Source organism: Mirounga angustirostris, unplaced genomic scaffold, assembly GCF_029215605.1.
Source record: "Mirounga angustirostris isolate CCGP_5_RB_7025 unplaced genomic scaffold, mMirAng1.0.hap1 SCAF_13, whole genome shotgun sequence".
Lineage (NCBI taxonomy): Eukaryota > Metazoa > Chordata > Mammalia > Carnivora > Phocidae > Mirounga > Mirounga angustirostris.
In genome coordinates, this window is record NW_026991721.1 from 3,469,579 (window position 1) to 3,489,028 (window position 19,450).

The 19,450-nt window shown below is 59.8% G+C and overlaps 1 protein-coding gene across 7 annotated transcripts in view; it reads right to left on the reverse strand.

Annotated features, from left to right (window-relative positions):
* Nucleotides 1–19,450, reverse strand: part of ANO1 (anoctamin 1) — a 139,199-nt gene that overhangs the window by 19,156 nt on the left and 100,593 nt on the right. For 2 of the 7 annotated variants that reach the window (XM_045893076.3, XM_064576050.1), the window contains 6 exons: nt 9,644–9,726; nt 6,820–6,891; nt 3,961–4,038; nt 3,014–3,088; nt 891–1,092; nt 672–783 (listed from right to left, as the gene is read on the reverse strand). In XM_045893076.3, coding sequence (XP_045749032.2) covers nt 672–783; nt 891–1,092; nt 3,014–3,088; nt 3,961–4,038; nt 6,820–6,891; nt 9,644–9,726 — 622 coding nt within the window. Of the gene's footprint in view, nt 1–671; nt 784–890; nt 1,093–3,013; nt 3,089–3,960; nt 4,039–6,819; nt 6,892–7,496; nt 7,509–9,643; nt 9,727–19,450 lie in introns of all 7 variants that reach the window. The other 5 variants (XM_064576051.1, XM_064576055.1, XM_064576054.1 and 2 more) reach the window with 3 other exon arrangements.

Genomic DNA, 19,450 nt, shown 5'->3' on the forward strand with positions numbered 1-19,450 from the left:
TTCCGGGGGCTTGTCCCCAGACAAGACAGGACCTCAGCAGGAAGCCAAGAGAGAAGGGGGCCGGGGTGGCGGCGGCGGGCGTGGGGACCGAGGCAAAGCTGCCCAGTACAGACCACGCCACCTGCCACGGCCTCGTCAGGCTGGGGAGGGGTAGAGACCTCTGAGGGCCTGCTCCGTGGTTATGGATGATCTCGGGGGGCTCTGGGGCCCTGGTGTGGGAGGATGGCCACTAAATCACATGATGCTGAGGAAGAAGCCTTCAGAGGGGTTCTGGGATCAGACCTGCTAGCCCCAGGCAGGAACGGTGATGGGGAGTCTTGGTGGGTGGGCCACAAGCCCCTCCAAGCCCAGGGCGGCTCAGAGGGTCCGGGCATGGAGTTTACCCCACCACTAGCCTGGAACACCAAGCTGGCCATGGCTGCGCCGTTTTACCTACTCCTGGGCCCTAATCCCCTTCATCCATCCCACCCTACTGACGGGGTCCCCGTTGCTCTGGCCCCCCTGTAGAAGCCAGGCCCCTCCACGAGCTCAGTGTTAGTGGGAGCCACTCTGAAAGCTCTGCCCTGTGCCCAGGGCCTCCCAGCTGCTGGGAGATGGGGAGGAGAGCCTTCTACTGCCCCGGGAGGAACAAGGTGGGAAACACAGTGAGTTTCAGTAACTGCGGTCCCTACCTCCCTTTGAAGAAAGCCACGTAAAAGATGGGGGTGTAGGAATTCACAAACTTCAGCAGGAAAGCCTTGAAGATCAGCCTCTCCTCGAAGCTCTTCTCCGTCTTTGGAACCTCTAGAAGGAGTGAGATGCACGTGACCATGTACTCAGCTCTCGCGGGAAGGAAGCTCAGAGAAGGTAAGTGAGCAGCCCAAGGCCCCACACTAGGGAGGCGCACTCACCAATCTTGGTGAGCCAGCGGGCTATGCAGCCGTAGACCTCGTCCAGCAGGATGATGACCACCAGGTTGATGATGACTGCGGTGGCTGTGACCGTGACCCGGATGTTGGACCGCACGGATGGGGAGGAGTTCATGGCCAAGGCAGCGGCTGTGGAGATCCTATAGATGATGACTCCCAGGACGATGGCGAAGGTCACTGCAATCTGCAGAGGGAGAAGGGCCGGTCAGGTCCGATCAGAAGCCCCTGAGCCCAGTGAGCCCAGCTCCCCCCGACCCTGCAGCAATTTGGCTCCAACACGGACGGGGCTCTGGGATTGACCAGGTGAGTACACCGATTCTGACATGCCCAGATCTCTGCTGTCCCCTGCTGCAGGGCACCATGCCTTCTCTCCTGCCCCCTGACTCCAACAGGGCACCGAGTGGCCGAAACCCGAGGGACTGGCCTGGCTTGTGTGAGTTAGGCTGACTCTGGCGGGGAGGGGTTCTCCCCAAAACATGGGTGGCCCTGAGCGGGAGGAGTGCTGTTCTGGAGGTGGGTGGGCGTGGGCAGGGCTGCAGGCCTGGCTGGGACAGACAGCTGGAGCCCCTTCTCCCAATTTCTTCACGAACCACCCACACACCTGGCTCATCGTTCATCTGGCCAAACCCACCGGTGGACCAGAACATTCCATAAAGCTCGGGCTGGTGGCTACCTGGGAGACTGGGGTGGGCTCTGGCTCGGCTGGAGAGTTGATTCTGTGCAGAGCGATCTGTCTGCCTGGGTTTCTTCTCCTTTTCCTCAAAGGCCCTAACTCACGGAGACGACCTCGTCCTCACACGGTCCCGCACTGGGGTGTGGACGCGGGCAGATCCCAACCCCAGGACGCACTGAGGACGGAGGCTGGCTGTGCCCGGCTGTCACTCACGCCCGACTCCAGCACAGGCCAGGCTCCGTGCTCCTTCCAGTCCCGTGTGACCTGTGTCACTTCCTCCCATTTGGGGTGCGGAGAGCAGGCCCTGCCCTGCTAGGATGTTCCCTCACGGCTCCCGGGACGCTCCTGCTGCAGCGTGGGCCTGCGCTGCGTCTCAGGTCACAGCTTGGAAAGACCGTGGCTGCCTCAGCCCCGGAGGAGACTGCAGCCATCAGAAGTCTAGGAAAGCTCCTGTTTTAGACTTGGGGCCGGTCCCTCCGCTTCTGCCCACATCTGTGGGTGCCTGACGGGGGCCACACCCCATTCAGGAAGCTCAGCCAGCCCAGCCATACCCTGACCACACTCCCTGGCCAGCTCCGGGAATGAGGGCTTTCCTTGGAAACTCCCTCGCTCCTGCCAAGGGGCCCCTCCCAGGGGACGGCACCACCCCAGCCTCAGAGCCGGCCTCGCGCCAGCACGCGGACGTACAGACGGGAGGCCGGCCCGCGAGGTGACTCAGTAAGGAGGGTGTCCCCTGCTTCCTGCCAGACGGCGGGTGCGCCCCCATGACAGGCGAGACCTCCAGTGGGCAATGCCCCCTCTGGATTAAAAGGGCCTCAGGGGTCTGGCTGGTGGGTTCACCCTGGTGTTCCCAGGACAAGGAACACGGCGGGGGGAGCATTGTAGGTGCTCAACCAGTATTTGCTCAGCGAATGAAGCTCCTGGCAGGGGGCAGTGAGGGGGGCAGAGCTGTGACTGATTCATCCGTGAGGGAAAACCAAGACAAGCCCCCGCCTCCGGTGGAGTTCGCACAGAGCAGTGCGGCCCTCGGGGCAGAGGCCACCACCTCCAACCTGGTGGCCCGGGGAGAGGGGCCAGACCTGCGCCTGTCTCCTCATCAGCAGGAGGGGGTGGGATCGGGATTGTGAGGGCTCAGGCCCTGGTTCACGGCGGCCAACCTCAGGCCCTGGGTACCAGGCCACAGGACTGGGGGGCCATGCGGGACTCTAACTTAAAGCTCCCAGGCTGGACAAGGGGCCGGTCATTTTTACAGACACCCTGGAGTCCCTACAGACTCCTTGGCCCCTTCCCATTTTAGTGGAACCTCCCCCTACCCCACAGCCTAGGATGAGAGCCAGTGTCACGATGACATCCGACTCTGGTCTAGGTGAGCAGTACACCGTCTCCCCGTGGGCTGCCCTGATCTCTCCCACCTCAGCCTTCCGGAACTTACCATGAAGACAATGGAGACCAAGTTGGTGAAGTAGGCTGGGAACCGGTCTCTCCAGGTCAGCTTCACCTTGTCTGTCTGCAACACGAAACGACGTCGGGTCACCTGGCGGGACCCGTCACGGTGGAGAGAAGTCTGTGTGCACGTGGGAGGGCGTGCGGGTGCACGACTCGGACAACAGAAACACTCAGAAACACCTTTACGCAAACACGCCCGCAGGTGACGAGTGAAAGCACACATCTAGCATCCAGGGAAGGGTCTGGGGTCTCATCACCCATCACATGACGCCAGGGAACAGTAGCAATACGCGTTTGCAAACGTGACTCCTCTGTGTCCCTGGCATCACAGTGCCAAACGCTTTCCTAAATCCGACCGTTAGCCCCGCGCCTGGGGGGACGCCTGCGTCCGGCCCGAGCCTCGCCTGAAGGCTGGAAGATCCGAGATCTTTTTGCCCTCTGCCACCCAGACCATAATAGTTATTTTTCCTGCGCGGGGCAAGCTGAAACAAGCAACTAGCGTTACAAGTTAAAACGCCGATTGCTGCGTAGCAATGATCTTTCCAGAATGAATGGGGGTGGATGTTTAAACGGGGAGATGCACGCGTTAGGACAGAGAACGCGGACGAGGGCGGCACCCCGGAGGCCACTCATTCCAGGGGCCGGTGGCATGCGTGTCAGCGGGAAGCCCGAGAAGCACGCGCAGGCAGGCGCGACAAGCACGTCTCACGAGCTCCCCTCCCCCCGCCCCTGCCCCCACGGGCCCACAGAAGCCATGCAGTGACATCTCGGCACACGTCGCGGCTCCACGGGTGTCGCAGGAAGGCAAAGAAGCGTGGACGTGGATGTTAAAAAAATAATACGACACTCAGAGTTTGTTGAGGAAAAAACACAAGGGACTTTGATCGTCTGCAAACAGTCAAGACTCGCGTTGCCCCCGAAAGAGAAAAGTACCAATTTCACCCCCGCCATGGCGGTCTTAACCCTCTGCCTCCATTTGTTTGTTGACTCCTCTGGAATATGCCGGCGCTTCTGAGGGCGGGTGGAGGGAACAAGAGAGCACCGTGGGGTGACGCGTGCCGAGGCTCGGGAGCCGCGGGGCCCGGGCGTGTCCCCGTGGCCGCGGGCCCGCCCTCGCTGCGCTGGCCGCCAAGGCCAACACGGGTTGCGGGTGTTTGAAACCCATGGGAGATGGCAGACGCCCACGTTCTAAAGGAAGGGGGACGCAAAGGTCTGGGAACGGGACACGGGGCTTTTGAGGCCGACTCCCCCCGGGGAAAGGCTTGGCGGGGCTCTGAACCGCCCCCGTGAGGAGGCCACTGTGATCGCGAGGGTGCGTATCACACCAACACGGAGGACGCCACGCCCAGAAGTGCAGGTTCATGTGCCAGTTAAGGCGGGGGTCTCCTCTTTTGCAACTGAATTGGGTGCCATTGCCAGGGGAAAAAGTAAAGCCAAAAACTAAAGCTGGGAGCCAAGTGACACAGAGGAGGAGATGAGGGGTACGGCCCACCAGATGCCCCCAGAGGACGGCACAAAGGAACCTCGTACCCTTGTTGCTCTGGTAATCACAGCCGAGAGGTGGGGTGGCAGAGCCTGGGGGGTGCGCCTGGCACGGCTGGCCAGATGCGCTATTTGGGCTTGGTTAGGGTCTGGACTTAAATGGACCGACATGTGTCACAAAGCCTTCTTCTCCTCAGGGAATAATGAAATACTCATCCATGCTCACGCAAAGGGGAGCCCACAAAGGCACAGGGTGGACTGTCTTAGGGGCCGTATATCCTGACACAGGCTGGGGGCAGAGGATGCCGCATTGGACACAGGTCTTAGTGGCCCACAGGGGAGGCCTGCAGGACTTCTAGGAGGTGCTGTCCACGCCTTTCCCTTTGGGAGGACGAATAAGGTCCAGAGGGTCTAACAGGGTGGTCCAAGGCCGCTGGGTGCCTGCTCAGGAGGCAGCGTGCACGGGGATGGGCGGCTGTTCATGCTTTGTTGTTGTTTGCAGCCTTGAGTCCCACTCAGACTCTTAAGATGCTGTTTAGGGAGGTGTACCCCCTTCCTGGCTGCAGCAGGACGAAGCTGGATTTTTGCCATGTCCCAGGAGCTGGGGCCGGAGAGGGAGTTTGCAGTTTACCCACTTTATCCCTCAGATGGGATTTTGGCAATTGCAATCCTTGCCCACTTGGAACTAGCAAACCCTGCCCGTGTGCCACAGTAATAAGAAAGATAAACCCAGGGGTTTGCCTGGTCAGCCCCAGAGGCTGAGGTGTGAATGTGAACATGGGTGGGGAGGCTGCTCAGGGAGCGTGTTTCCCACCCTTCAAGGACTGACACAAACCTCCCCAGCCTTCGGTAGAGGCTGCCGGAGGCCAGGGCGCTCCATGCTTGTCCCAGGGCATATAAAACACCTCCATTAAAAACATCTAGAGGTTTGCCAGAATTTAGGCCGTGAACATAAGACAGCCAATTTGAATGAGAGGTTTGGGGAGAAAGAAAATCACTTATAAAAAGATGGTGATCTTCAGAACATCACAAAACATTTCCCTCTCATTCCCACATCCCTGAGGGAAACAAGGAGTTGGCCATTTGCTCAGGGACCTGGTGGGGCAGACCAGGTTGGCAAACAATTCAACATCAAACACAAGGGGTGGACATAATAAAATGTCAAGTGTCCTGTGAAAAAACTGCAAAGCTACCTGGTTCTTGATGGTGAAATGTTGGCTGAGGTTTGAGATATCCTCAGGACAGATCAAGAAGAGAGACCCATAGCACAGCTGGACAAACTTCAGCCTGTGGGCCACACCTGGCCCCTTACTTGTTTTTATAGATAAAGTTTTATTGGAACACAAGCAGGGCCATTTGTTTACCTGCTGTCTATGGCTGCTCTCGAGCTACTGAAAGAATTGAGTAGTTGTGACAGAGGCCTACAGACTCAGATATTTATGCTCTGGCCCCTGTCTGGGGGCTGGCCCCTGACCTATACTGTTGATGAGCACACAGTGTTTGCTGAGCCCCTGGCCTATACTGTTAATGTGCACAATATTTGCCGAGCCCCTGGTCTATACCGTTGCGTGCACACAGAGTTTACCGAGCCCCTGGTCTATACCACTGATGTGCACACAGTGTTTGCCGAGCCCCTGGTCTATACTGTTGTGTGTACATAGTGTTTGCTGAGCCCTGGTCTATACTGTTGTGTGCACATAGTGTTTGCCGAGCCCCTGGTCTATACCACTGATGTGCACACAGTGTTTGCAAAGCCCTGGCCTATACTGTTGCATGCACACAGTGTTTGCTGAGCCCCTGGTCTATACTGTTGCATGCACATAGTGTTTGCTGAGCCCTGGTCTATACTGTTGCGTGCACACAGTGTTTGCTGAGCCCTGGTCTATACTGTTGTGTGCACATACTGTTTGCTGAGCCCCTGGTCTATACCGTTGTGTGCACACAGTGTTTGCCAAGCCCTGGTCTATACTGTTGTGTGCACATAGTGTTTGCTGAGCCCCTGGTCTATACTGTTGTGTGCACTTAGTGTTTGCTGAGCCCTGGTCTATACTGTTGCGTGCTCATAGTGTTTCCTGAGCCCTGGTCTATACTGTTGCATGCACACAGTGTTTGCCGAGCCCTGGTCTATACTGTTGCATGCACATAGTGTTTGCTGAGCCCTGGTCTATACTGTTGTGTGCATATACTGTTTGCCGAGCCCCTGGTCTATACCGTTGTGTGTACACAGTGTTTGCTGAGCCCCTGGTCTATACTGTTGTGTGCATACAATGTTTTATTGCTGGGAAAGCCAACTGGCAATGGCCACCATACCTCTTTGTTTTTGGATTCTTTCCTAAGCGACTTTTCCAAAACTCTGGCTTCATATTCGGCTCTGGGATGGTCCTGTGAAGAAACCAAGTCAACGAGAAGCCTTGTTAAGTGTGAGTCTAAGGCCCTCGACATAAGCACACATGACAAATTCAGTCCTTACACTGGCCCTGGGCACCCTCTGGGGGGCAGTTCGTAGCTGGCTGCTTGTACATTTCCAATTTAGAACCCCCCCGTCCAAGGCCTGTCCAGGATTCTCTCCCTGGCTGGGAACCCCAGCCCATTGGCATCCGTGTCCTGGAGGCAGGTAGTCTGTGTGAGGCTGCCGCCTGCCCTGCCTCCCACTTTCTCATGGTGAACACCCAGCCATGAACTGGCCCCCGAGAATGTTCTATCAGAAGCTGTGGGGGTCGAAGAGATGCCAGTAAGTGTCAGCGAGCGCGGGCAGACCAGAGGCGCCAGGCCTCGGGGGAGCCCAGAGCACGTCAGCGAAAGGCGCTGGAACAGAAGAACGAGGGATACGAGAGGCCCAGAGGTGGGGGAGGAAGCAGAGACCCCTGCCCGTGGTGGAAGAGCTGCAGGGAGCCGCGCGGCACAGACAGACGGGTCAGTGTGCGAGAAGGCCCCTCTCCTAGGGAGACAGGCTACAGGAAGATAGAGGAGTGACAAAAAATCCAAACCTTGACAGCCTCCTTTGGGGAACCAGGACGTAAAAACAAAAACAAAAAGATTTCATTACTTTGTGTTGTTTTTGTAAGAAATAGGCTGCATCCTCTAGAGATCATTTTCTTAAGAACTAGGAAGAAGGTGGATGGACACAGGGACAAGGTAGACGTGGGGAACCAGGACCGGCTGAAGTCACCATTGCGTGGGTCACGTTTGCGGCTCGTGGGGTTTTGGAGGCCCCCCAAGGGCGTGATGAGTGAGACTCAGGGAAAGGGCCCATAGGCCGGCCCACTGGACACAGGCTTCCCTCTGCGCCAGGCACCAGCCCCGGGGTCAGACTCCGGGAGGCTTCCCCTCAGTCACCAGCTCCCCAAGGAGGCCCTGGCCAGCCACGAGGGGCAGGAGGCTCACTCGGGGGACTCACCGGGGCCCGCCAGGGACCCATGTCCAACAGCTCTGATCACCACCCCGAAACCAAGAGCCTGAGCCGTCACGGGGAGGAGATCCTGGGATGGGTTCCCAGGGGGTTAAACAAAGGGGACCCCCCCGCCCCGACCACATGGTGGAAAGGACATTCTAAATCTTCTAAAATAATAAGATGACTGCTTATTGTTTTACTTGAATCTTTCTAATAGAAACAGTTACAGGGAAGGTGGCTTGGCCAGGTGGATGGCTGACCCAGACCGGGCCCTGGGGGCAGAGCGTTGGGGTCTGTGCGTGGCCACACCCCTAAAGAGCTGCCCGCAGGTGGGCATGGGCGGATGCAGCCACCTGTGGATCGGGACAGTGGGACCTGCTGTGGATGAAGTTTGCGCCCGGAGGTGGCTAGCTGGGTGACCTGTCTGGGGCATTGGCTGCTGCTGGGCCCTGCTCCTGACCTACTGACCCTTTAAGAGCCCCTCAAGCCCCATCAAGTAAAGACTAGGAGAGGCGAGGACACTGAGGCCCAGAGGCTTGCCCCAGGTCACATGGCGAGGGTGGTGGCAATTCGGGATGGGACTCTGCAGCCTGGCCCCCGAGATCTGTCGTCGCTAAGTTGCTGCGCCTCTCACGGCAGACCCTCGCCCCCTCGTCCATGTACGACACTGTCAGGACAGAGCCTGCACATTGGCTTCCTGGGTGGACGAGTGCCCGGCCCTTCAGTCCCAGGAGGGAACGTGTCGTGGGGGGCCATGCAAGAGGAAGGTGAAAAAAATCAGTGGAAGAGATTTCCATGTCACGATGAAAGCGCCCAAGAGCTTTCTTCAAAAAAAAAAAAAAAAATGGGGCGCCTGGGTGGCTCAGTTGGTTAAGCGACTGCCTTCGGCTCAGGTCATGATCCTAGAGTCCCAGGATCGAGTCCCGCATCGGGCTCCCTGCTCGGCGGGGAGCCTGCTTCTCCCTCTGACCCTCCCCCATCTCGTGCTCTCTCTCTCTGTCTCATTCTCTCAAATAAATAAATAAAATCTTTAAAAAAAAAAAAAAAGCATGGGTGGGGCACCCGGCTGGCTCAGTTGGTGGAATGTGCGGCTCTTGATCTCAGGGTTGAGAGTTTGAGCCCCATGCTTGGGGTAGAGCTAACTTAAAAAAATAAAAAATAAGCATGTGCTTTATAAAAGTAAGTAGAAGCCAGGGGGCCACCCCCGACGGCTCTGCTCTGTGCCGCGGGCGGTCTTCCTCCTTATTCCCTCCCACCCCCGGGAATCCCGGCTGGAGCTGGTGGTTTGGGGGTGGGGCAGTGGCAAGGCTTCTCCCGAGGGGCCCTGGGGCCGGGGTCCCCCCGCCAGCCCTATGGCCACTCGCTCCTGGACGTCCTTCTCCTTGGCACACATAGACACGCAGCACCTGGCTGCCCTCCTCTTAGGAAGGCCTCGCTCCCACTTCCCCACCAGGCCCGACTGCAGGCGGAGAGCGGGCTCTGGGGCGCGGGCGCGGCACCCGGGGCAAAGGCCGATGGCCACCTCGAGGCCTTGGCCTTGGGGGTGGCAGCGGTCCCCTCCCAGACCCCCCAGGCTGCGCCAGATGTGCAGGGGTCTGCGCGGGGAGTCTGGGCACGCGTCCACAGGAGCTTCAAGATCCAAGACTCCAGCAGACCCCCAAAAGATCACCCTGGCAGCGGCCAGTGACTGAGTACCAGGGGGACGGGGCAGGGCACAGGGAGCGCGGGGACCAGCCTGCTCACCTCCTCCTCCTCGAAGCCCGTGAGGTCCCAGTGGTACCTGAGCCGCATCTGTTTCCGCTTCCAGTGCTCCATGAAGGTGGCAGCTGTAGGCGGGAGGAAGAGTAAAGTTACCCAGGACAGGAGGGCACTCTCGTCTATGGCACTGTCCAGGCTGTGAGGTACTGACATGCCCGACCAAGAACTTCACACCAGTCCGCCTGTTCTGCCCTCCTGCAGACACCATGGGATAGGGACACTCACCTTCCCATTTTACAGATGAAGAAACTGAGGCCCAAGGTCATCAAGTCCCGGCCAAGTTTACTCAGCCAGCCGGTGAGGGGCCAGGCAGCCTGGTCCCAGAGCTCGTGCTCCTAACATCCTGCTCCATCAATCTTGAGGACCCCAGGACACAAGTGGGGGTCCTGAGGTCACAAAGGGCGAGGCATGGGCCAAGGCTGCTCACTCAAGCTTCAAATCCCCGCGGACAGTCTGGCTGCTGAGCTGTACTCTTAGCCGCTACGTCCTGCTTCGTATCCTCAATAGACTCAACATAGTTCAAATGCTGCCTCCTCCAGGAAGCCCCCGATCATCCCCCTCAGTGTCAGGAAAAAACCTGACTCCTCTTGGGACCTCGCTCACTCATGCTGTCCCCTCTCCCGGTACAGGGGCCCTTCTGGTGTGTGGGGCGGGGATGCTGCCTCATCCATCTGGATTCCCAGCACACGGCCCAGCAAAGACAGGTGCTAGGAGTGCTCACCGGATGAACGAACGGCTCTCGTGAGCACACAACCACGGAGATGCAACTGGCCGAACTGGTGAATATTAAGGCTCCCCCGCCCGAGGGACAATCGGCAGAGGCTGAGCGTGGGGGGTCAGGTGCTATCGTTCAAGAGAGCTCAGGGCCCCTGGGCGGGTAGGTGCCCACACCGTTGGAAGAGCTGTCACCTGATCTTACTGAAACCTCACAGTCATGGGAGGAGCAATCGAATGGCTTGTCTGACAAGCGGTGGCGTCAAGATGGAACGAGAGCCCAGCAGCAGGGTCTGTCACCAGGAGAGGGTGCAGCTTTGGAACGGGCAAGAAGTGCGTCTGAGTCTGGCTCATCTCTGGGCTCAGCTTCCGCCGGTCCGAATTGCCCCCCTCCCCGTGAAGGAGAGGTGCCAACAGGGCCCCGGAGATCGCCTGTCTTTGGGGACAGCGGGCGCACCCGAAGTATGAGCCACCCAGCCAGCCGGGCCGGCCAGGGAACGGCAGCCTCTCTAGGTCTTTCGAGCGGGGGTGATTGAATCCTGGGGACTGGCTGCCCCGGCCGTGCAGCGGGGGAGAAGCCAGGTTGGATGGAGAGAGGGCCGGGGATTAGGGAGAGCAGGAGGCCAGTGCCGATGCCGGGTGCCGGGACACGGTACACCGGAGCCAGGCGAAGCGAGGGCCTTCCTGTGGGTTACGGGCTTGGCGAAGACTCCGCCAGAGAGGCCGGAAAACGGGGAGGTGGGGAGAGGTGCCCTGGTCCTCCCCTCGGTCGCCCTCTGACCTCCCACCAGCCTTCCCGTTGGCAGAACCTGCCAGGAAATGGGAAAGCAAGGGAGCAGGGAGGCAGCTCCGCGGGGTTCAAATGCGCACTCAGCAGACAGGCACCGAGCAGGAGTGCCGTGGGGAGCACGGCAGCGGGGCCAGACGCCCGCCGTGGAGAAGCCAGGCCCGGGAGCAGGCCGCTCTGCGGCCGCACCACCTCCCAAGGAGCGGGACACGAGGGGGTTTCCTCGGCCTCTTCCCACATGTCCTCCGGCCACCGCGGTGGATAGAAGAGGTTGGCCTGACCCCTGTTCTGGATGGCACCTCCCGCCTTCTCTCTGTCCTGGCCTTGCCGGCCCCGGGCAGCACCTCTTCTCAGTCCTGGGGCCGAGCGAGAGCGGGAAGGTGTGGGAGGGCTGACTGCACACACCCAGGGGTTGGCCTGTTTACCTGCCGTGTCTCTGCCTCCCGTGTCCTCCCCCTTCCCTGGCGGGCCCATCCCCACCTCCATCTCCAGGGCCACCTGCCCTCCCCTCAGCCGCCCGCGGTGTGACAACACAGCTACCTTGTAATGAGGACTCGCCACGGGCCGCGCTCTTGCTCGGGATTCATGGACGTGGGCAACCTGACCCTTGCCACGATGCTATGCAGTAGGGAGGATTTCTGCTCATGGATTTACAAGCGACCCCCGAGACTCAGGTTAAATGCCACGCCCGAGATCAACTGAAGGTTAAGAGCAGGACTGGGATCTGAGCCGAATTCCATTTGGCCCCAGAGCTTACACTTAACCACTGTACTGACCGGCCCTCCATACGGATACTTGATGTTCTTTAAGGGAATAATAACCACAGTCATACTAAGTAGTCGGACGATTAGAGCAAACCTGTATTGCCATTTAATGGACGAGGAAAGGGAGGCACAGAGTTTGACTACGTTGCCCAAGGTCCCACAGCTGGGCAGCCGCTCTTCGATCCCAGGCATGCTTGCTTAGAATGTGCACTGTGAATCTTAAGGCAGATACGGGGACCCTCTCCCAGAGGGATCTGTGCCAAGGACTAAGACTGGAGCCTGGTGGCCAGGAGTGGAGGTGGTACACGGCCAAGCCTCATTTGGCTTGATTGTGTTTAAGAAATAAAGATCTGTTATATAAAGTAATTAATTTTCTGCTTCTTTAAAAATTGGAAGCATTGGTACTGGAAGGCTGGAGCAGAGGAGAAACCCTCTGTGTGTCACGGTTCAGGGGCACCTTCTCCGCCTGGCCACAGACCCCACCACGCCCCACTGACGGACTCCGTGGCACCAAGTTTGCACACCTGCTCTGGAGTAAAGGGGTCCAGTCATGGAGCTCAGGCTTGGCCAGCAGGAGTGGAGATGTGAAGGCTCATGCTGAGCCCAGGGGGCAGGCCCCGTGTCTCAGCTCAAAAAGCATCATGAGCAACGGGGCTGGGTAAAGGCAGGAGGAAGCGCAAGCGTCCGTGTGTCTGTCCTTTGCAACTGCGCTCCTGCGCCCCCACCCCCATACCAACCACGTGGACGGCGGTGGGTCCTGCAGGTTTCCTCGTTTTCCTTGGAGGCCCTGCCGGCGGGTTGCTTCTGCACGCCCCCTCTCTTTCCACCCCAGCCTCAGGCCCTCCATGTAGGGATAACCTACTCCTTTCTACAGATGCATAAACTGAAGCTCTGAGCAATCAGGTGACCAACTAACAAGTAGCAGAAAGCTGGACCCAGGACTTCCGGTACCAGGACTGGCCAGGGCCAGGGTGGTGGCATTCCCCCCACTGAGGGCAAGCTGTGTGCCAAGCCTGGTCAGCGTACAGAAGAAACAGCCTCGATGACCACAGAGACAAGGCCGGGGCCCCCGAATCCAGAGCCCAGCAGGCAGCAGAGCACAGACACCTACAAGGAAGTCCGGGCCAGGGCGGAAGCAGGTGGTTGAGCTATAATTCTTCTTTCCTCAAATATCTGTCTCAACAACACAATGTTAGACAAACACTTTCTTGTAGGGCAGCTCAGAGGCAGCAGGTGGGAGCGCCGGACTCTGGGTCGACCCTGGATCACGTCCAGGTGTGGGCTCGGGCACGTGACCACCCGGCCTCTGCAGCCCCCGGCGCCCCGTCGGCACAGGCCAGGGCACCACACGGGCCAACCCGCAGCGGCACCTGGGGGCCCCACGGAGGCGCATTCCTCGGACCTGGCTCCCGTGGAAGGATCTCTCCCGGGTCTGGTTAAGAGGCTGACCGTAGGATAAAGGGCCACGCGGGGTGTGGTTCCATCGATGTGGAGCACCCAGAGTTTCCTGGTAAGTCCACCGAGACAGGCCTGGGGCAGAGGAGGCGGAGTGGGAGCTGGCCAGCACTCAGATTCCTGGGCACCACAGAGTCTGCATTCCCAACAAGCCTGGCGGGCCGGTGGTACGCACGCAAGGGTCTGGAAGCGCTGACCTAGCCATCGTCTGTCCTACTTCCCTCCATCTGCCTCTTGTCTTGTCTCACCTCTGCCACCCGCTTCCGCGCCCGGAGCCCTGGGGGCAGGCAGGGCTCGGCCGCTCACACTCCGCCAGCCCAGGGGCGCGTCCTCCTTGACATGCCATCCCCGAGAGGAGAGACCAACTTCAAACCTCTGGCTCCCAACACCCCAAGCGTCTGCTCACCGCACACATCTCCTCCTCTGAGGGGGAACCAGAGATGCCTCCCCCTGGGAGCTGCAGGACCAGTAGGGGCTCTTGGAAGAGACGAGGCTCAGGCACCAAGGCCTCACTGGGTCACCAGGCACCCTCCTTATGTACCCTCTGAACAAGAGTTCACTCGCGAGCTGCCACTGGCCGTTGAGTTCCAGCAAGAACCTCAGACTAGCTCTCGCTATACCCCCACCTGGCTCGGGGTGCTCGGCTGGGCACAGCCCCGGGAGGGGTTTCAGCCACACCTCCACCGTCTCCTTAAGGTCGGAGCCACCTTCCTGCAGCTTCTTGCAGCCGGGCTCAAATCAAACAACCTCCTTTGTTCTGCACGGAACTGACAAGCCATTAAAACCCCATTATTATGCCATAATTTCAGAAAATTGATCCCAGCAAATAGCTAAACGGGGCTCAAAGTTGCTTTGTGTGACACCTTATTTGAGGCTTTGAAACGTCAGCGAGCTGGCGTCTCTGGGACCCACGTGTCAGCGCCCAGGCTGGCGGACCCCACTGGGGAGCGGACGCGAGGTTGGAGCCTGGGGCGATCACCCCACCCGCTCCCCCTGCGGGCCGCAGCCGGTCCAGGGCCCTGGCACTGTGCCCGCGGAAACGTTAGCCGCTGGAGGACAGGAGAAGAAAGGACACGGGAAAGAAGACATACCAGTGGGAAAATGAAGCCCTGGAGGGCTATGAACAAATCACTAATAAGGGATTTAAAGGAAACCGACCTCGAGATCTCTGCTAATTATGCTTGACAGCAATCGTGCAGCCGTGGGGACCGGGGACCGAGGGGGCGTCCCCCTCTCCCCGCCGGCTGGGCCTGGACCACATCACCACCTCCCAAGCCCCGCAGGCTCTTTCCTGTTGCTTCTGTCTTGATTTATAATATGCTTTTTTCCTAAAGGAAGTGCTTCACGGGAACTGTTTGGCTTTTTTGTTATTTTTTTCCCCCAAATGAGAGTGTGTGGACTGAACTCTGCGCTTGACAGACAGGTGCATTGTTGTCTCCTGGGGTGGAAGTGAAGCTAGAGGAGGTGTGTGGGGGGGCCAACCAGGAGAGGCACAGATCTGCCCCTTTCCCTACATCCTGGGGGGATGGAATCACGTTTGTCTCTCAAGGACAGGGTGCTGGGAAGGGCTGTTCTGCACACAGTAGGTGCTCAATAAAGCACAAACCCAGGAGCAGGTGCACAGCATTTGACGAGATCCCTGTGGTACTGGTTGGCTGAGTGGCGTCCCTGCCGGCCAGCCCCTCACGACGGGCTCCAGGAAACCCTCTGCTCCCCCAGGAAGGCACAGAACAGAGCCTGAAACACGACTACAGGGAGAGAGGTAACCAGAGCGCTAGTTTAGATCTGGGAAGCGGACGGGCTGGGCAGGGTCTGTCGGGTCTGTTACAGATCTGGTGGCTGTGTGATCTCGGGCAAGCCACACCCTCTCTGTGCCGCACTGTCCTCATTGGAGAGTAGCAACCGACCCTCCCTCCAGGGCTACTGGGACGTCGCTGTGGTCACCTCTGCAGGGCTCCCGCCCAGGGTCTGACACACAGTCAGCCCTCGGTGCGGGTCTGGAGGGGAGAGAGGCGTGTTTGGGGATAGATGGGGAAGTCGTCCAGGTCATCCGTCAGGAGTAAGAAAGCCTGTGTCGAGCAGGCACGTCACTGAGAGCCGGTTAACCATGTCGGCAGAGGGAGGAGGGACGAGCGGCCAAGTACAGGGCCTGGGGAACCAGAGTGCTGGGACTCGAGTCTTGCCTCTGCCTCTCAGTTCTGGTGTAAGCTTGGGAAAGTTGCCTCGATTTGCTCATCTGTCAAATGGGGCAATAAAGCTATCCACCTTCTATGGTCACTGGGGGCATTAAGGAGTCACCGCACCTACGATGCTCAGCACGCTGCCTGGCAGAGCGCAGGGTTCAGCTAAGGGAAGCGGGTCTTCTCCTCTGGACGGGGTGAAGGGACATATCCGACAGAGGCCCCTAAGCACAGGGTTATATTTGAGCGCCAGCCTCCTTTGGTCCAGGCTGTTCTCACATTTCCAATAAGCAAGCGCTCACCGAAGCGACGTAACAGCTAACACAACGTGACCGCCGGCACCAGGCACGGCCCCAAGGATGTCACAAGGAACGACGCCTTCGGGGCCCCGGCACTGCTCCAGGCAGCTTGCACTATTACCCCCATCTTACAAATGCGGAACCTGGGGCCCAGAGAGCAGAAGCCACTTGCCTGAGGTCACACAGCTGCTAGGTGACGGGCTAAGAGGTCTGAACCTGGGTCCAGCCCAGAACATGGCGGCGCCGTTAACCGCTTCCCTGTATCCGCCCATCCTGGTACAGAGCCCACCCGGCTGAGTACCGGCTCGGACCCAAGTGTCAAGCCGGCAGCCTGGACAAGCTGAGCTCCACTGGGCTGCCTGGTGAGTCTTCCCGGCTCGGGGCAGGGACCCAGGAGGCTGTGCGCCCAGCCAGCAGGTCTTTGTTTCCGCTGGGAGCTTCCTGGGCCCAGACCTGAGAGGCTGGGGGGTAGGGGACAGCTGACCAGTGCTGAGGTCCTGAGGAAGCCAGGGAGGCTGAGAATGAGGAGCAGAGGGCAGTGGGTGGCTCGGAGGTGCTTCCCGGTGGACACAGGGTCCAGAGAGGCGAGCGCAGGCAGTGGAACCACACAGATCAGCAGCCCCAGCAAGTGGTCCTCCAACACAGCTTGAATGCCTCCCAGGCCAGGGCACTCACCACCTCCCTAGTGCGACACAGTGCTCACTGCTGGAAACCCTCCCCGTGCTGAGCTGGTGACCTACAGTTTCATTCGCGGCCTCGTTCGGAAGACTGCCTTTGCCCTCCAAGGGACACGACGGCGTTCATTGTGAGGCTATGCTTATTTCTGCCTGTGTCTGTCTCCCGCTCTGAGCAGCCATCTGGGAACGCAGGTGTTGCCTCCTCGCTCTGCGGCCGCACCTCGCAAGGCAGAGCTCAGCACAATCCGTGGCTCCCAAGTGCCTGTCTTTGCCAACATGTATGTGCCGATGTGGCTCACACCCCCGAGGCACCTGCTGCTAAGTCCCTCTCCTGGCCCCCCGGTCCTCACTGGAGAAAAGAGGTTTCAGACCTTCTCAGCGGAACTCCCGTGTTCCCCAAAACCCCTAGATGAACCCCCAAATGGAAAAATGGGTAAGAGGGCTACGGCCATTTTAAAGCAAAGCCAGGACTGGGTGAGGCAGGGGAGGCGTGCATCGTGCAAAACCTGCGGACGGGCTCAGGGGCGGGCAAGCGTGGGGTGGGCCCTGAGAGGGGGCTCCAGCGAGGGCGCTGGGTCCAGGCACCTCGCTGCACCCTCGTCCTGGGGTAACTGTCCTGTCGGGTGGGAAACCCAGTGTGAGAACCACGGGGAGACTGTTGGGTTTTAAACTTTCAGGGCCCAGAACCTTTGCTCCGACAAGTGGGACAGATGAGCCCAGAGCCGCAGCCGCTCGGGAGAGAGGGCTGGGCTGGGCTGGGTCTGGGCAGGAGCTCCTGGGAGCCGGGGTGGATGGACAGTCCCGATACTTTCTATTATCCGAGCGTGCACAGGCTGCAGGCACTCAGGGCCATTCCGAGCCCAGCGAGTGAGGGACAAGACTGGCCCGCCTCCTCCTGACCGCTGCGGGCGGTGACAGACCCGCCCCTGTCAGACTTGGGCACAACCTGCGTGCACTCTGGGGTGACGGCCTGAGAAGGAAGTGCCGCGCCCCACACGTCCCACGCCCGTTCCTTCAGGGGACAGCGAAGGTGTTAGTACTCAAGACAAAACTTGCGACGGCCGGAAGCCCATGGAGATTTCAGGGCTCGGCAGCACGACTCGCCACGGACAGCTTTCAGCTGGAGGCCCGGTAATTAGAGCCTAAGACGGCTCTGCGCCGAGCTCGGGCCGCTGCTGGCTTCCCTCACCGCGCGGGAGAAAGGCGGCCCTGGGTGGTGCCTGGCCGAGGAGACAGGCCACGCACCTCTAAGTTACGCTCTGTCCGGGGGGAGCGGGGGGGCTGGCCGCAGGGGACGTATGTGCACCAGTGACGCAGGGGGCCTGCTTCTTCCCCACCCGGAGGCTGAGACCCCTGGTTCACAGTGGGGCGGGGGCTGGAACTGTACCCCTGGGCTTCACACGAAGCCCGCTCAGCCATGCCTGCCAGCGTCTTCACCCTGGGAACGGCCCTCATGAGAGCGGAAACAGGCGCCCAAGTCCTTTGCGATGATCAAAATGTCCTTTCCCCATCGGGGGCCCTCGGTTTGGAGGCATAGTCACCTGGAGTCTGGGGCTGGGTTCCTCCTAGAGCTTCCCATGGGGTAAGTGGGAATGGGTGGGACAAAATCGGGAAGCCCAGGACTGGGGAGGGAGTGACAAGGTCTCCTGACTGTGGCTCTGGTCCTTCCCACGGGCCCCCTTCCCCTTGTGGCCACCCCGTGCCCACCCCATGCCCCCCTCGGGATATCCCGGCTTCTCACCATTGGCCCAAGCACCTGCCGCGGAGCTCACTTTGGTCTCGAGAGCCCCCTGGCCACTGTCCCTGTCTGAGCTGGGTCAGACCTCCCTCCACTCCCTCCCAAGCTGCCTCTTACACATGCTGTCTCTGACTCAAGGATAAGACATGAAAACACCTTTGATACCGTAGACCGACTGCCCTGGCTTCTGATTCCTCCCGGTGAGAACATGGAGTTCTTTCCAGAGGGCCCTTGCTGGGTCTCTGGGATCCCCCTGCACCCTTCCCACCTCCTCCCTGCCCCCAGCAGGCTCCTTCACCAGGTCCCGCCCACCTACCACTGGGCCCTTGCACATGCTGCTCCCGCCTGAATCCTGGATTATAAGCTTCCAAGGGCGGCGGAATCATCAGTTTGCCTCCCGGGCTTCCCTGGGCGTCCCAGGCCGACAGTCAGAGGGGCACGGCGTCGTCTAGCAGTTCAGGTGTCCAACACCGCCAGGTCACCTTTGCTCACGGGTCACCCTACGGACCACTGCTGGGTGCTGGCTTGGCAGCCACATGGGCCCAGGGACCCTGAAGGGGCCAGGAGCGCTGGCCAGGGGCCCACTGGAGGGTGCTTGTGGAGAATCAACCCCCGAGCAAGCAGCCAGAGGTGGGGGATGAAGCGCCGGGCCTGGGGCATGAAGCCTTGGGGCAGGAGACCCATGGGCAGGGGCTCCTGCTAAGAACACCAAGCTGCTCTCTAGATTGGAGGGTGGGTGGGTGGGGTGGTTGATTCCGAGCATCTAATGGGAGATGCTCCAGCTCACATCCTCAGCAGGACCCGTCCCAGAGCTGGTGGGTGCTGCCTGTCGCCCCCCACTCGGTTTCCAGCAAGTGTGGAAATGTGACTGAGGAACCAGCCCCGCTGCTCAGCCTTCCTCGCCCTTCCCGGGTCTCCCGAGGCATCTCTCAGCACCTCTGCACTCCCCCGCCTCCAAACCACACAGGTTCAGCCCACCCTGAGCCCCCCGCTCCAGGGAAACCAGGCCAGGCAGCACCCTCAGCCCCCCAGGGACACCTGCCGCTCCCTTTCCTCACTAACAGTTTGCTCAAACACCACCTCGGGTCTGAATAGACCGTCTCGGGCAGGGAGGGAGGCTGCCCGGCTGCGCAGGGGCCAGCTCAGGCCCGGTGAGGATCCAGGCATCAGCCCTGTCC